The 18,127-nt window shown below is 52.3% G+C and overlaps 1 protein-coding gene across 1 annotated transcript in view; it reads right to left on the reverse strand.

The window, feature by feature from the left end:
• The window catches only part of SLC2A1 (solute carrier family 2 member 1), a 33,157-nt gene extending 15,598 nt beyond the window's left edge, over positions 1–17,559 (reverse strand). Inside the window, exons 1-2 of the mRNA XM_002750702.4 lie at positions 17,326–17,559; positions 2,257–2,352 (exon numbers count right to left, since the gene is read on the reverse strand). Of these exons, the coding sequence (XP_002750748.1) occupies positions 2,257–2,352; positions 17,326–17,343 (114 nt within the window). The 5' untranslated portion in view covers positions 17,344–17,559. The remainder of the gene's footprint in view (positions 1–2,256; positions 2,353–17,325) is intronic.
• Between the last annotated feature and the right edge of the window lie 568 nt (positions 17,560–18,127).

An 18,127-nucleotide genomic window follows, 5' to 3' on the forward strand; every position in this document is an offset into this window, starting at 1 on the left:
GGCCACCTACCGGCTCTTGGCACACCTGCTCCTTCTTAAAACCATGCATCACCCATGCCAGAAACCTAGAAACCATTTTTAAACCCTTCTCTGTTGTCCTCGCACGGAACTGATGACCAAATCCCATCTGTTCTTCCTCTGAGGGTTTGCTTTATTGTCACTGGTGCAACGGCAACCTTCTTGATGGTTTCCTGGTCTCTAGTCTCACATTCTTAAGTCCACCCCTCCATACCAAACGCTTGAGTCATTTCCTTATGATGCAGGTCCCTATTGTCCTCTCCTAAAGTCCATGCTCCCTAGCTGGGCCCCATGCTGCTGCCCATCTGCCGATTCTGACCGTGCCATGCCATACTCACAAGGCCCGTTTGGTCTGTCTCTGGCCTACCTTGTTGGCCTCCCCATCCTTCCCCTTCCTCCTGTTCACTCTAGTGACACCCTGTACTACTCACACTTTACTGAATGCCAGGCTTTCTCCCTTCTGGGCATTTTACTTGGCAGGCCCCCTGCTCACCCCAACCCTGTTTTGTTTCTGGAAAACACCTCCTTTGTCCTGGCCTTAGAGTCCTAGTTGTCATTAACTCACTATGAGACACAGTCAAGACATCACTAAATCCAGTAGCTGTCAACCTTGGCTGCACATTGGATTTGGTCGGGAAACTTAATTGAATGTCCAAACACCATCCCAGGCCAATTAAATCAGAATCTGGGGGTGTCCAGGAAACCCCAATGTGCAACCAAGTGGAGACTTCAGCCTCCTTCTGTTTCCTCCCAGTCTGTCTTACAGACTTTCTACCTGTAAGGATTCCCAAAGGGAGCCAGTTCTGAAGCACACACTTTGGCAAGAGCTGTCAAAAGCAGTTAGCAAATGCAGGGCTTGGGGCTGCTCCAAGCATGGGCCCACGGTCGCCATGCCCAGCAAACTTGGAAAAGTCCTGTCACCTCCGCTGCAGCTGAGCATGACTCAGCAGCCCAAGCCTTCCTGGTAACTTGCTCCTCAGCATTGGGCGTGGCCCCATAGCCACTGTCTGCCTATTTGGAAGATGCCCAGCCAACTCCAGACACTACCCGGTTCCCCCAAACAGGCCCCTGATCTTTGGGAGTCACTGCACCCACTTGCCAGCCTCATCTGTCTGGACAAGAAATGTGGTCCTGATGTGAGGACTGCCCACTCTCATTTGGTCCTCTCTGGGAAGGTACAGATTTTTTAACTGGCAAGGCAGCTGGTTAGGGAGACAGCCTGAGGCCGTGGAAATAACAGAGCTTGGCTTCTGACTTTGCGACCTTGGGCCTGTTGGTCATTTCATCTGCCTGGGACTGGTTTCTGGGGCTATAAAATGGAAATCACCACCCAGTCTCCTAAACACATGCAAAAATGCCTGGTACAGAGGAAGGGCTCAGTTAGTTTCCTTTCCTGGCCCTATCCTCTACCCCCTACCCGCTTTTCCTCTTTTCTCCTCCTTAAAGCAAGTAGGCTGGGCCAGAGGAGATGGCCTAGGTCCCTTCCCATCCTGACATTCAAGTAAACAAGTGAGGACAGATCTAGGAGGCACGGCAGGGAGGAGGAAGTCAGCACAGAACTCCACTCCCTGCAGCTCCCTAGGGCAAGACGCCATTTCTGCTTTGACTGGCACAGGGCTTTCAGGGAGAGGATGCGGTTTCAACCTAGAATTAGATGCCTTAAAAGGAAGTGTGCTGCATGTGGATGGGTATGAGTGCAGGCTCAAGGACCACCTGGCAGGCAGGGAGCTGATGTTGGATACCAGCTCTCTCTGACTAGGTGGGTAATACTGGGCAGGTTTCCTCTCTCTGGCCATTTCCCACAGCTGCAGGCTGGGAGTGGTGCCTGTTGCTTCCCTACAGTGCTGCAGTGAGCATTACCTGAGACAAGCCCATGAAAACCCGCTGCAGCCCCACAACGCCATGTAAATGCAGCATTATTATATTGAGCTTTGCTTTGATTTTATTATATTATCAGACTTACTACTATGTGACTGAGTTAGGTGGGGGGTTGGTCAAGAGGTCCTATAAAAGACCCCAGGACTCTGTGGAACCTAAGATCCTAGAATTCAGCTGTCCTAAGATTCCAAGGCAAGAACCAAGTCTCTGACATGGTCAGGGCCAGAAAATTGGTTGGAGGCAGACAGCGCATTGATGTAAATGACTCTAACACTCAGGTGGCAGTGTGAGCCTGTGGGCATGTGTGATGTGCAACAGAGCAGGCTGGTGTCAATAAGCCAATGATGGCACAGTACTCACCTTCTGGGGGGCATTGATGACTCCAGTGTTGTAGCCAAACTGCAGGGAGCCGAGCACTGCCCCTCCCACGGCCAGCATGAGGCGACCCGTCAGCTTCTGCAGAGAAACAAACCACACTGTTATAGGCGTGTCTGGGCCCAGGTTACTACAGGACAGGGCTTGGACTGGCAGGTTCCTGTGTTCAGGTATCGTGTGTGTGTGTGTGTGTGTGTTTGTGTGTGTGTGTGTGTGTTCAGGTATCTTGCCTGACTCCTGGCACCACACCAGTCTTTCTCCCAGGAAACCTGGCCAATTCCCGATCTTAGGTGCCCAAACCAGCCTAGCTGATTTCAAGACACTGGGCTGGCCGGGCCATTTCCTGGGGAGAGAGGGGAAGTATGGTCTTCTCTCTTTGTAGCCCGGTCTCAGGAAGAGGCTTTGGATTCTTTGGGGTCTCATTTCCCTTGTGGAACCATACCTAGGGTCCGGTGGTTCTAGATGCTTTGATTGGGAGGCCCAGGAACCAGCCCTCCTATGCAAGGGGGTGGGGGGGAGGGGGCGAATTACATGGTAGGAGTAGCACAGATATAGGAGAAGCACCCTGGATTTGGAGCCGAAGGTGCCAGCTTCTGATTCCAGCCCATGTGCCTGTTGGCTCTGTGAATTCCAGCAGGCTAAGTCCCCCATGCACCACTTCTCCACCACCCTCCATTTGCTTGTTGGCAAAATGGAAACAGCCTCATTTGTCACACTGGAGATGTGATCCCACATTGCCCTGCCCTTCCTGCTGTTCACAGCACAGGAAACTGAGCCCTGACAAGGTGAAGCAAGTTCCAGATCACTCAGGGGTCTGCAGCAGAGCTCAGGGCTCCAGACTCCCCGCCCGGTGCTCCTCACAGCAACAATCCCCAAACCATGAGCCTCCCAAAGGCTACTTGGACATAGAGGATATGCTAGCCAGGAATGCACTTTGGAAAAGTGCATGACAAGGCGAGTACAAGTGTTGGGCCAAGGTGTTTCCAACAGGCAAAGGGCTGGGAAGGAAAAGGGGCAGTTTGCTTCTGTGCACTGGAGGTCGAGGACATGAAGCAGCAGGATGGGCAGAGGCCAGCAGGTAAAGAGCCCTGCTTAGCCATAGGTGACTGAGAGGCCACCAGGGTGTCTGCCCTGTTGGAGAAAATCACCCCTTTTTCAGCTGTGAAAATGAGGATGTCAGGAAATGTGACATTAGGCAGGCCTTTAACTGATTGTGGGAGAAGAGAGCTGTGGGAGGCATGTGAAAAAAAAATGACTGGCATTCACTACACACCCACACCAGACTGGGCACTAGAAGTGGGCAGAGCTGGCCACGGCCTGGCCATGGGTCTCTGGGCCTTGGTTTCCACAGAACCCAGAAGCAGCCTTTACTTCATGATCATCACAGATAGCTGTGGGCATAGGTGGTATCAGGCATATTCCCAGTATGGTCTTTTCATTCTCTGAAAGCTGTCAGTCAGGACAGCGATCCCAAAAGCCAAGGTGCTCACACCAGAGGCTGCGAAAGCAGAAGGCAATGGCCCAGGAGGAGTGTGCAGCTCAGAGCCCCCTATGTGTGTGCGTTGGGTCCTTCCTTCCCACGGGCCTATCTACCTGGCCCCCTAGCCTGCCTCTGGACATTCATTCCACATGCTGGGGCTTTCTTCATTCCCTCTAAATCCTCTGCATTGCACAACTGGGAAGACAGCTCCCACCCACCTCCCCATGTCTTGGCACTGCCCCAATACTCTCCCTTCTCTCAACTCTCTGGGGAGCCTTCAGGCCCAGAGCTGTTGTTCTAAGAGGGTAGTGAGCAGCTGACAAACTTCTGGGGGACCCCAGCGACACACCAGGTCAAACCTAACTCATAGGGTGGGCACTGGGATTAAAGCAGAGGCTGTGGCAAGGCATGGAGCATCACCAGGAGGGCTCACTAAACAGCGTCTGCTGGGTCCACCACATGCTGGGCTATCTGTCTGCAGAACTATTTTGCTTGTATGATGCAAAGTATATACAGTATTTTTCTAGAACACATTAGAATAGATAACACTATTAGAATACATAAAAAACAAGCAATGCAGCGACAGCAAGCTATGGTTTAAGAAAATGTGGTTATATAATGGAATATATAACCTGGGAGTTCGAGGTTGCAGTGAGCTGTGATCAGACCATGGCACTCCAGCCTGGGTGACAGTAAGACCCTGTCTTAAAAAAAGTGAAACCAAAAACAGAGCAGTATGTGCGTTGTATGTTACCTTTTTTCGTTTCTTGAGGGAGAGTCTTGCTCTGTGGCCAGGCGCCAGACTGGAGTGCAGTGGTACAACTTCGGCTCACCGCAACCTCTGCCTCCTGGGTTCAAGTGATTCTCCTGCCTCAGCCTCCCAAGTAGCTGGGACTACAGGTGCATGCCACCATGCCCAGCTAATTTTTGTATTTTAGTAGAGATGGGGTTTCACTATGTTGGCCAGGATGGTCTCGATCTCTTGACCTCGTGATCCACCTGCCTTGGCCTCCCAAAGTGCTGGGATTACAAGCATGAGCCACTGCGCCCTGCCTATATGCTACCTTTTGTGTTTAAAAAAATTGGCGGAAGGTAGGGAGAGAATATACACATCTATTTAAAAGAATGCACAAGAGGCCAGGCGAGGTGACTCACACCTGTAATCCCAGCACTTTGGGAGGCTGAAGCAGGCAGATTACTCAAGGCCAGGAGTTTGAGACCAGCCTGGCTGACATGGCAAAACCCTGTCTCTACTAAAAATACCAAAATTATCTGGGCATGGTGATGCACGCCTGTAGTCTCTCCCTACTTGGGAGGCTGAGGCACAAGAATCACTTTAATCTGGGAGATGACGGTTGCAGTGAGACGAGATCGCACTACTGCATGCCAGCCTGGGTGACAGAGCAGACTCTGTCTCAAAAAGAAAAGAAAAAAAAAAGGACGTACAAGAAAGGTAACATTCTAACCAGAGGGACTGGGGTGACTGGGAACAGGGTGAAAGTGAGATTTCATTTTATAGCATTTGGGACTTTTTTGAATTCTGAATGGTGTGAATGGAGTCACCTATTCAAAATAATTTTTACAAGCCCTATGATTTCATATTGTTTAGAACAAAGCAATTTAAATAAAAACGTCATGTGAAAAATAATACAGAAGAGTCACAGATCTGGCAAAAATTACGCTGGTAGAGCATCAATGAATGACACTGGCCGTGCGAGATGAGGGCTATGATGACAGGCCCTGTTTTACTTAGGTCTGCATCTAATGTTCCAGGGGTCTTGAGCCTCTGAAGTCATCCCTGGGGCCCCACTGAGCAGCTGCTCAGGGACTATGGGTTCTGGCAGTGGGGGTTGCTGGAGGCCAAGGACATGGATCTTGTCATCGGCAGGTCAAGGTCAAACTCCACTTTAGAAAACCTGCCTACCCACGCCCTGCGTCATATCCACATCCACCTAGGCAGCTGCTGCACAGGACCCACTAAAATAATCAATGAACCCGTACTCCAGGTCCCATGCTAACTAAGGCTGGGGCTCCGGATAAAACTGGACCCGGTCCTGACACAAAGGAAGGAAGCTCCAGTCCAGGAGAGTGGGGGCAGTGGGGACCAGATGAAGATGAGAGGCCAGTGTGGTCTGGGCTTCAACAGGAGGCTGGTATGAGGCACTGTGAGAGCCCTGGAGGGAACGACTTCCAATTTTGCCTGGGGACAAAAGATGAGTTCCCAGGAGGTAACATTGGAGCTGGGGGCCATGAAGGACACACAGAGAGTCTGCCAAGTGGGAAAGCAGTGGCAAGGCTACATTCCACGTGGACAGAACAGTATGTGCAGGGGGAAGAAATGGGGGCCGTTCGGTCAGATTAAGAAACAGGGTGCTCAGTGTGGCTCAGTGTCAGGTGTAGAGAGAGGAACACAGCCCCTGCTCCTCAGTAGACACATGGCACTGCGACCAGTCTCGTACTCAGCTCCCACCCTGCTGTGCCCACCACAGCCAGCTTGATCATTGCTGGGCTTGGAATCAGACCCACGTTTAAATGCAGCAAACTGCTTCCTTTCACCTTGGAGTTGGGATATACGTGGTAGCCCTGCCTTGGTTTCCTCACCTAGAAAACGGGAATGAAAGTTCCTTCCTTCAAGGGTTGCTATTAAGTTCTCTATCAGTATCCATCATGAAGCCTGGCAGAATTCCCTCTACAAGTGTTTGCTGAATCAGGGAAGAATAGCAAGTTACCCTCCATCAGGCAACCACAGCACCACCTGCCTCCACCAGCCAGTGGCTGGAACTGGAACATGGCAATGAAGTCCCTTCACTCAACGTGTATTTATTCTGGTATCAAGCTGATGAACAGTTGGTGATGACTCAGAGAAGGACATTAGCCCCACAGAGCTTGTAATTTTCTTGTGGGAGCCTTTTATTAGGGGTGGGGAGCAATGAACAGCCCAGAATCTGGGATCCCCAGCAGCCCATCACCACTCCCTGGGGATGAGACTACTTTATAGAACATTCCATCTCTTCCAGGCCTTTGCTCTTGCTATGTCCTCTGCAGTCTCCAGCGTATTACCCATCTGCCACTCAGTCTGGGCAACTCCTTAAGAATGGAACCAGGGGCACTGACTTGTGCCTGTAATCCCAGCACTTTGGGAGGCCAAAGTGAGCAGATAACTTGAGCTCAGGAATTCAAGATAAGCCTGGGCAACATGGTGAAACCAGGTCTCTACTAAAATTACAAAAAAAAAAAAAAATTAGCTGGATGTCATGGCTACTCCAGACATGTACCTAGCTAGTACCTAGCTACTCCAGAGGCTGAGGTAGGAGGATCACCTGAACCTGGGAGGCGGAAGTTGCAGGGAGCTGAGAGGCGTGCCACTTCACTCCAGCCTCGGCAACAGAGCGAGAAAAAAAAAAAAAGAATGGAACCTGGGTTGTACTGTGTCTGCAGCCAGAGTGGCCAGCGTAGGGAATAGCACACACTAATTGCAACACAAAGAAAACCTGTTATTTCTCAATTTAGCTTTTGGGCAAAGCTGGTTCTTTGTTATCTGTTATGCCAAACCAGTGCTCATCCTTAGCCATTTATCAAACCCCTGACGAGTGCTGGAACATCAGAGCTCTGGGAGCTGAAAACATTACCCCCAAAACCCTCCACTCCAAGCCCACAGGGCTGTCGATTAAAGACCTCTTGTCAGGCAGACTGAGTTCAAATTCTGACTCTCCTAGGAAAGCCATGACCTTTCAGTTCAGCCAGTGCCTGGGCTTGGGGTCTAGCACAGAGAAGGATTTCTCATGTTCCCACCCCTCACCCTCCCTATCTGTCCCACTGCTGGGGGTCTCACAACTCTTGAAAGCCCGCCCTCTCCCAGGAAGCCATGGAGGATGTATTAAGACTCAGGACGTCTCCTCCTACACTCGGATGCTGGATGGCCCTGACCACATTGTATAACTTGCCAAACACCGTGGCCTTTTGACCCATGCCAATGTGTCCTTCCTCGGCATAGTGCTCCAGCCCTGGGGCTGGCCTGCAGCAGGTTCTCAGTCTACACTAGCAGAGGGAGAGCACGTGGCTACTGCCACTCAGAGGCAGGGTATTCCTGGCAAGAGGAGGGTTCCGGGGCTGGCAGAATCCAGATGTTGCTCCATCTTGCCCTCTTCCCACAGCATCCCACATGGGTTCCCAAGTTGTAGGGGAGCAGGAGACGCAGGGCTTGCCAACTGCTTAGTCCACAGCTCTGAGGAGGGTGGGGAGGGGTTTACCTGATCCATGACACCTCCCTTTTAATTTGTTTTGTCATGTTTCTTATTAATTTAAACAAACTTCTTGGCGAAAGAAGCTCAAGACTGGGCACGGTGGCTCACACCTGTAATCCCAGCACTTTAGAAGGCGGAGGCAGCGAATTGCCTAAGGCCAGGAGTTCGAGACCAGCCTGGCCAACACAGCAAAACCCTTTCTCTACTAAAAATTCAAAAATTAGTGGGGCTTGGTGGCACATGCCTATAATCCCAGGTACTTGGGAGGCTAAGGCACGAGAATCACTTTAACCTGAGAGCTGGGGAGTTGAAGTGAGCAAATATCTCACCACTGCATTCCAGTCTGGGCAACAGATCGAGACACTGTCTCAAAAAAAAAAAAAAGTCTCAGCTGCAGTAAGAAAGAAGCTCAAGAAATTGCTGTAACATCGGCACTTGACAGGAGGCGCCTGAGGTCAGAGGGTAGGTGCCCAGCCTAGCATACAAACAAAGCCAGGGTTGGGACTAGAGTTGTTTGGTTTCATAGCCTGGCGTTTTACCCTCTGACCGGTTCCGTCCTGCCAAGTCTTTTAAAAAAGAAGACTGATGATGGGCTAGCAGTCTAAAACCTGGCCTTAGGATGACCTCAAACATTAACTACTCCTGAAGCCACTTCCTTTAGGCCTTCCAATGATGTCAAGACCCTTGCATGACTGAACCTCGAGGCAGAAGGCACTCTCCAGTTCTCAAAGCAGAGCTGAGAGGAGGGAGCTAGTACATTTATCAGCAGCACCAGGGAGGAGAGGCACTCTGCCAGGGGCTGCTCATACACCCTAATTTAACCACCACGAACAAGCTCTTGGGGAGAGATTGCTCCCACTTCACAGATGAGGAATGAGACTAAGAGAGGGAAAACCACAGAACCAAGGGGCTCGAGGCTTCAGGGAAGCTTCCAACTGAGGGTCTCTGATGCCAAATTCTACGCCTTTCCTGCTCAGGTCCTCCCCCGTGTTTCCGGGTACTGCCCCTGAAGGAAACAAGGTTTCTACCTGGTGCTTTCTATGTAGGTCAAATTCCATAACAACAACTCTCTGAGCCTTGCCACTCTGAGACAGCCCGGGCACAAGCTCAGAAACCTTTGGGCCACTTTGCTGCATTTGCTGTAAGCCAAGGTTGGCAAACTGGCAGCTAAGAATGGGATTTACATTTTTAAGTGGCTGGGGAGAAGAAAAAAGACAATGACTAACATTTTGTGATATGTAAGAATTATATTAAATCCATACTTCAGTGACCATTGATAAAGTTTGATTGGATCACAGCCACATTCATTTGTCTATATTGCTTATGGCTGCTTTGGTCCTGAAGCAGCAAAGCTGAGTGGTTGGGGCAGGCCGTCCCACAAAGCTGATCATGTTTACCCTCTCTCTGGTCCTTTTAAAAAAAAGTTGATTGGCCTCTGCTCGAAGCCCCAAGTCCCCTGAGCTGCCCAGCACTCTCAAAGCCTTCCAGGCAAAACCACATTCTCCCTAAATAGCTGAAAAGGTATGCATCCTATAATGGAACGTTAAACATAAAGGACTGGCTCCTTGGCCATGTGTGGGCACTGGGCCATGATCGGGGAAACTGACACCCCTGAGAAGGTACACAGTTGGTGCTGAGATGGGCATTCATTCAACTAAAAGAACATTAATTTGGTAAGACTGCGCACATGCAAAATTCACTGTCACTCTCAGCAAACAAGTTTAAGTCCCAGCTCCTCCACTTCCGTGACCTTAAAAAAGTCCTTTCCTCTACGCTGCAGTTCTCCATGAGAAGATTTTCTAAGAATACATGATATTGCTAAGAAAATATTATGCCTGAATGCATGCTCCCAACATTCTTCTAGTCGATGAGAATTCAGTGACAAAACTACACCAAATCCCTGCCTGTGAAACTTGATGTTTTAGTTGAAGCCTGGGGCAGAAAATAAATACATGTAATACATCAGGTGGTGAGTGGTATGAAGAAAGAAGTGATGGGTGCTATTTCTCAATCATGGTGGAACATGCCTGTAATGAAATGTTATGCAGCTGTTGGAAAGAATGAAACACATCTGTATATATGTGTTGTGAAGAGCCCCAGGGTAGATTGTTAAGGGGGGAAAAAAGCGATAGAATGTACATATTGTGTAAGGAATAGGAAGTTAGTGAACTTGTCTACTGGCACTTGGTTGTTTGTGCAGACAGAAACACTGCCAGTATTTACCTCTAAAGGTGGGGCTGGTGAACAGGATGGGCTGCAAAGAACTAAGCAGAAACTGAGCTCCAACTACACAGATGTTATATTTATAGGCATGTACCTACACATGCACAAAAAGTCTTTGAAGTAAACACCCAACTGTCAAAACTAGAAGACATTCTTTCATTTTTTATGCTTCTCTATAGTTGGCTCTATAACTTCTGAAAATTTTTTTAAACCAATTTTTTTTCCAGTCACATGTTGAACTTTATTGGACATAGCCTGGATGCCAGAGCCTGGTAGGCCCCACACACTGCCTGCTAGGCCCTGGACTATCCAGGGCTGGAGGGAGGGTAGTTCATCCAAGGAAGTGTCAAACATGGTAACCCCACAATGCAACATTGTGGTTAGAGATTTTATATAGCTGGGAGATGGAGGGCTGCTCCACAGATGTATGAACGGGTCCAATCTTCCATAAATAAACCTACCGTGGAGAGGAAAATGACACTCAAATTCATCATTAGACACAGGGCACTCTAGATGGGTGGGGCATTCTCACTGGTCAGGGGACCAGGATGGGCGATGAGGGGCCCAGACATCCACAGCATGGGGCAGGCAGGGGTCAACAGATGATTGGCATTTGCACTGGGACACTGCATTCACAAAAGCAACTACTGAAGGGACATGTGTGTCAGGCTGTTCATCCTGGAACAAGGAGGGGGTGATCTTTCCATCATATTCTGTGGCTGGTGGGCTCAAAGAAGGCTACTTTGTGGAGAGAATGGGGGCAATGAGACCATACAGTGAAGGTGAGGATCAGGATCAGGCTCACAAATAGCTCTGGCTCTGGGCAGCACTGTGTCCCCCACGATGCTGATAGCACAGCTGGCTGCTGGGCCACTCCGGCCAGCTCTCGGCTGGAGGAGATTCCCGTAGAGGCTGATGCAGTCATTCAGGGAGCTGGTGATAAGGACTTCCACCACCAGGTTATAGATGGTGATGATGCCAGCCATGACCGCTGGGGCGCCAGACTTCATGATCAGCACTGGCCACATGAGGGCCAGGACCACAATGCAGTGCTGCTCTAGGCTGTGCCACAGGCAGCACCCAGGGTTGTGGGATGGAGGCAAGGCAAGCCCAGAGCAGACTCTGTTCACCTGGGGCCAGAAACCTGGGGGAATAGCTTCTGCACAGCTGTGAGGGCCACCCACAAGTTTTCACATGCAGCCAGGAGCCGAAGAAGGCACCCAGCTGGTGGCAGGAAGTTCTCAGGAAGAACAGCCACAGCTGGGTGCTGAAGGAACCCAGGGTGGCTGTTTCTTTCTTTCCTCGAACCAGGCCTTCCAGCCCAAGAGAGTCCAGCAGAGGCGCTTATGGCCAGCTGGCCTGTCTGGGCTCCCACTGTGCGATAAAACCCAGCCTGTGCTGCTCAGCACTCCCCAGGCCTGCTGCACAGACCACACGCTCCCCTGGAGCTTCAGTGCCGTGGACCCAGACACAGCTAGGTCTCATCCCCAGTACAGCTGAGGACACAAGCTCCAACAAGAGGTGAGTGTCTGGCCTAAGGTCGAACGACAGAGCTGTTTCTGATGGAGCCCTTTCCTCCCCACTTCCAAATGCCAGGGCAGGAGGAGATGAACTGTGGGCTAGAAGACATAGGCAGACTTCCCATCCAGTAGAGGCCTCAGTAGCCACAAGCTCCATCAGCTGGGGTCAGGCAAGAGCCCTCTCCCATTCCAGGGTGCAGAGGCCCTGGGGAGGCAAATCAGTGTGGTCACGAAGAGAAAAGATGCTGTCTTCTTTCTGCCCAGGTTCAAGGCTTGGGAGCCCTGCTTAGCTACTGCAAAACCCTAATGTTTATGCATCGGCTATTGCCAGGCCTGGTGGCTGGAAGACAGAGCCTCAGGCTCCACTCCACCCCTCCCGTGGAGGGAGGTAACAATTGGAGGCTTGTTTGGGTGGCCAGGGCTGCGCCTGCAGGCCTGGACACAGCTTCTCTGGGCCCATGAGTCCGGTCAGGAGGCTTCCCAGCCTCTGCCATCATGGGGACATCGTTACCACACTGAGTGAGTGGCTTTGTCACCTCTATGTCCAGGAGTGAGGTGGGGGAAGGGGTGAGGTTGCAGGCCCCAAGCCAACACTGCACACTTTCCTCTTTGTTCCAGGCCTCCCCAGCTCTGCCAGTCTTGGGGAAGCGGGCAGCTGGATGCCTGTACCCTTGGTACTGGAGCAGAGCTCTGGGCAGACACCCCGTGACCAGGAGGCACTGGGCAAAGCTGAGCTCCTTGAAGTCACAAGCTGATTACAAGGGATTTGAGGCTGGTCCAGCTCCAGGGCAAATAGGGTCGAATCCTTGGATGGCTCTAGACAAGAATCATCTTGGGGCTATTTACATCATTTGCACACCCAGACTGGCCATACAAAGGGTCTTTCCACTTAAAATAGCCACCACCCTGATTTAGGGCACAGGGCCAGTCTCACCACATTCACCAGGGGTAGCCAAGCCTCCATTTACTGAGAAGGAAACCAAGGCTCCAAAGAAAGCCACTTCTTCAAGGTCAGAGTGTAGTGAGAACATCTAGTGTTTTGTTTCCATTCACAGTAGAGTTTCAGTTGTCAAGTTATGTCTAATCCAACTTTCAGGTTCCTATGGCATGCAGAAAAAACATGGCAATTCCTGTGTCTGGGGATGCCTGCTCATTTGGAGTGAGGGGAGGATGGCACAGACAGGCGTGTGGAGAAGAAAGCATCTTTTAAAAAAAACACAGCTTTGGGCCCCACGCGCGGTGGCTCACGCCTATAATCCCAGCACTTTGGGAGGCAGAGGCAGGTGGATCACGAGGTCAAGAGATCAAGATCATCCTGGTCAACAAGGTGAAACCCAGTCTCTACTAAAAAAAATACAAAAAATTAGCTGGGCACGGTGGTGCGTGCCTGTAGTCCCAGCTACTCAGGAGGCTGAGGCAGGAGAATTGCCGGAACCCAGGAAGCAGAGGTTGCGGTGAGCCGAGATGTGCCATTACACTCCAGCCTGGGTAATAAGAGCGAAACTCCATCCCCCCCCCCCCAAAAAAAGCCACAGCTCTGTAGAAGGACTCAAATCTTTTGTGATAGCCTTATCTTGGTCAAATCTCTTCCCTTCTCCAGCCTCAGTTTCCCCATTTGTCAAATGGAGGGCTGGGCCATGGCTGGAAGGCCCCTCCTGCTCTGGGTTCCCTCCACCCTCTAATGTCATCCTGGAAAGGCTGGTAGCATATCTTGGGGTGGGAGGTTCAGCATGTGATCTTGGCAAAGTCATTTTTTAGTGAACCATGAGATCATTGTGACTTGTATCACAGGGCAGTTGTGAGGATTCTAGCAGTTAATAGACAGGAACATTCCTTTCAAACTATCCCAAGACTGACCCAAATTCAGAAAGGTAGGCGGGGAGCCTAAAAAAGCAAAGCAAAGAAGCCCGAAGCAGGGCAGGGCAGTCACATGAACTGACCCTCCCTGGTCTGGCACTCTCACCCACGTGCCATCCCGATTAGTTTCCTGAGAAGCCCCTCCCAGGAAGAATGGGTTAGTGGGAGCTTTAATGATTTACCTGACTTAATACCCATGGGCCCGCATCCTGACTCCCCAAAAGCTCACACTTCCAGAATGCCAGCTTCTGGATAGAGGCCTAGGCCCAGGTAGGTACAGGTCACCCAGGGCCCAGGTAAGTGCAATGCATCGTGGGAGTCCAAGGAAGCAAGGAACATTTACGGAGCATCGAAGGGGACAAACATACATTCTTTTCTGAATTCCTAGACACTGTAATGATGAAAACTGGGCAACTGAGCTAGGGTGGGATTCAAAACCACATATCCAAGACTTCAAACACCTCTGCTTGGCCATGTGCAGTAGCTCACACCTGTAATCCCAGTACTCTGGGAGGCCGAAGGGGGCAGATCACCTGAGTTCAAGAGTTCGAGACCAACCTGCGCAACATAATGAAACCCCGTCTCTATCAAAAATACAAAAATTTAGCCAGCATGGTAACACATGCTTGTGGTTCCAGCTACTCAAGAGGCTGAGGTGGGAAAATCAATTGAGCCTGGAAGGTAGAGGTTGCAGTAAGCCAAGATTGTGCCATTGCACTCCTACCCGGGTGACAGAGTGAGACCTTGTCTCAAAACAAAAAACAAAAAAATATGCTCTCTGCACCATGGAGAGTCTGAGGAAACCTGCAGATTTCTGATTTTTCCTTTTCTGGAAGGCAGAGACTGACTGGCCAGTAAGCGATGAGCGATGGGCTTAGGCAGGACTAGTTACAAGTTCTTCACAAAGAATGGGGAGAGACATCTGGGACAGGGCTCTCTTTTGCGTGCTGCCCAGGAGGGATCGTGGGAGAACCCCTGGCTTGGCGGCAAGACGATTCCATCTGTCCCCTACTTTCTAGTCAGCTAAGCTCATTATGAGTTACAGAGGAGCACAATGAAACACAGGGAAGTTAGCTGAGTCAGTTCCCATTTCCTAGGAGACAAAGAGGAACATAGCAGAACCAAGGCTTCAGAGCCAGACACACCTGGCTTTTAGACCTTGTGTGAAAGGCAAGCGATACAACCTCTCCAGGCCTTAGTTTAACGTCCTGCACAAAAAGGCTGTGCTTGCCAGTCAAATCAGCAGTCTCCGAAGGGAAAGGCTTGATTCAGAATGTATATGGAATGATCTACACAAGATCTGGAGGGGAAAATGACTGTAACTCCTATCTTGTATGTATTTGTCTTTTGAAATTTCTATTTTGGTTGGGCAAGGTGGTTCACGCCTGTAAGCCCAGCACTTTGGGAGGCCAAGGCGGGTGGATTACAAGGTAAGGAGTTCAAAACCAGCCCCACCAACATAGTGAAACCCCGTCTCTATTGAAAATACAAAAATTAGCCAGGCGTGTTGGTGCACGCCTGTAGTCTCAGCTACTTAGGAGGCTGAGGCAGGAGAATCACTTGAACCCGGGAGGTGGAGGTTGCGGTGAGCCAAGATCGCGCCTCTACACTTCAGCCCAAGCAACACAGTGAGACTCCGTCTCAAAAACAATGTTCTATTTTATGAAGGCATATAACTTGTTACTATCAAATCGCACATGCATGAATGTATAAATGCAGATAAACCACTGAGACAGAGGTGTTCCAACATTAATTACTGACTAGGTAGACGGTGGAAAACGTGGAGAGCACTGCATGAACAGCACCCACCTGCCACACTATTTAGAACCAGCTGGCACAAGGGGCCACCTTTGAAGACAGGCAAACTCTCTCCCTTCTGCCCAAAATTCAAGAAATGTGTGGTGAAGAGAGACAGTGGAGACAGAAATGAAATTAAATCTGATTGCCCTGGGTTTAAACCCAGCTCAGCCACTTACTAGCTGTGTGACTTCAGCAAACTCATTTCCCTTCTCTGAGCTCCAGGCTGGTGAGGAACCAGCAGGGCTATAGGGTCGATGATGCTGAAAAGTAGTTTGGCTTAAGAACCTGTTGATTCTCTCCTCCGCTTCTCTGTCTCCATGCGGAGTATTCGCTTATCCACTCAACAGATAAATACGCATGCCTGGCATTGCATGGTGAATAGATAGTTCCTTCCCTAGAGGAAGTGACAAAAGTGATCTCTATCTTTCAGGTGGAAAAACTGAGGCCCAGAGGTTAAGCGGCCTGCAAGAGCCCTGAGATATTTAGACAGTCAGGGTCCCAACCCTTGCCACTAGAGCTAAAACAGCTTCTCGATTCACATTTGTTTAGTTATATCCCACTCTTACGGCTCACCTATGATTGTAGGGAGCCTTCCCCGGGAACTTCCTCGGGGTCTCACCTCAAGCAAGGGCCCAGGAAGGGTGAAGCAAGTCGTCTGGATTCATGGATTCAACAGGTGTGAGGCGGAAGACCTTTTCCCGCCGAGGGTACAGCCCAGGTCACCCCGCTCAGTCCCACCGGACATCTCCACCGCCGGTAGGAAGAGCAGTTGAGAATTCAATGCTACCCCCGAGTCCCAGCTAAGAAAAAAAGGGCCATCCAGGTGCCCTCCCAGCTGAGGAGATGGAAAAATCCAAGTATAACAGATAAGAGGGAGCGTTTCAAAAGAAAAGGGGGACTTGAAAATATTCTAGACTAGGGGGAGGAAGGGCGAGCGGGCGGAAAGAAACAATGCCCAACACACAGGAGGGGCTCAACAAACATTTGTGGAAAAGGAATCGCTCTGCGGGAGTCACAGAGGTGCCCTTCAGAAGCCCGTATACACAGGAGAAAAGAAATCCTATCTAGGCAGTTGTTTGTCCCCGGAGTCCCCATCCCTCCCTCATTCCCCAGCCCCGTGGCCTGCGCGCTTCCAGCTCGACTCCAGCCTGGGGCTCTTTCCCGACCCCCGGCTCCCAGTCCAGCCCCCAGGGTAAACGCGCCTCTCCCGAGCACATCTCCGAGGGACTGGGCCAAAGCTTTGGGGCCTGCACTCCTCCAAAAAGAGGGCCTCAGAGACCGGAGGTTCATCTCAACCCCCGCGTTCGAGCCCGGGCCTGTGGAAAGTGCCCTCCCCTCGGCCTCGGCACCGCGGGGGACTGGCGGGAGGAGTCAGGGAGGCTGGTGGGACACCTCGCATCAGGCCGCGCACCTACTGGGGCTCCCGGGCCAAGGGAGCAGGCGGAGAGCCGAGGCGGGTCCCGCCTCCTCCGTGCGCCCGGGCCAGGGCCAGGGCCGGGCCGGGGGCTCGGCCCGCTCAGCCAATGGGCGCCGCGCTCGGGCCCCCTCCCCCGCACCAGGAGGAGCCGGCAACCGGCAGCCGCCGCCGAGGTCGTGTGCGACGTGCCGCGCCCGGGCCCTGTGTCCCCGGTCCCGGCCCGGGCCGCGTGAACGGCTCGGAGCCCCCGGAAGGAAGCCTTGTGCTCAATACTGGCGCCAAATACGCACGCGGCGCCCTCCGGCCCGCTAGATCCGAGCCCATCCCCACCGCGGCCAGCGGCCCGGCGGGGCGCTGCGATAGCGACCCGCGCGGAGCCAGGCTCCGAGAGGCGCGCGGCCCACCCCGGGCGCAGAGCGCGGCGGGGCGGCAGGGGAGGCACTGGCCAGCGGAGGGGCGGGCAGGAGTCCGCGCCTTTGTTCCTGCTGCAGGGCCGGCGGGTGCGCGACTCACCTTGCTGCTGGGCTCCATGGCAGCGCTGCGCTGGTGGCTCTGGCAGTGCCGGGTGCGCGGGTGGCTACGGGCGGGCGGGCGGCGCTCTCCGGCTCAGACTCGTGCTCCGGTCCCGGGACTCCCGCTGCGACTCTGACTCCGAGTCCGGTAGCTTGGTCTCCCGCTCTCGGGAACGCTCACTCGGGACCTGCAACCAGTGACCGCCACGCTTACTGGTGCTACCTCTTGCCTCTTGCGGGAGAGAGCGCGGATCGTGGCGTTTATAGGACACCGGCCATTGGCTGCCGACGCCGGTGTGTCGGGGGGGTGGGTTGTGGGTAGGACCTCGGGGCGGGGCCTAGGGCCCAGCCTGTCCTGGGCGGTGCGCGGGGAGGGGGCGAGGGGAGGGGCCGGGGGCGGGGGCGGGCGCGGGCGCGGGCGCGGGCGCGGGCGCGGGAGGGCCCCTAACCACCCCCTGCTCTGGCTGACGATCGACCCGCTCTCAGTGCGTTGGGACCATGGTGGGCGTTCGCTGTGTGACTCAGGGCCAGTGTGCACGCCTCTCTGAGCCTCCGCGGACTTCTTCTCTAGCAAAATGGTGGAGCCGGTACCCGGCTGTAAGGCAAGCTGGGAGGCGCGGAGTAGCGGGTGGAGAGCTGGACTGGAGTTCTCACTCGGCCGCTGGGTGACTTCGGTGCACTAGAGATACTAACAGTACCGCCTCATGGGGTTGTAGGAGGACTAAATGGGATAATATTTGTAAAGTGTTTAGAACAGCGTCTACTGCGTGGAAAGTAGTATTTATTTGTTAGAGAGACTTCAG

Source organism: Callithrix jacchus, chromosome 7, assembly GCF_049354715.1.
Source record: "Callithrix jacchus isolate 240 chromosome 7, calJac240_pri, whole genome shotgun sequence".
In the NCBI taxonomy this organism is placed as follows: Eukaryota; Metazoa; Chordata; class Mammalia; order Primates; family Cebidae; genus Callithrix; species Callithrix jacchus.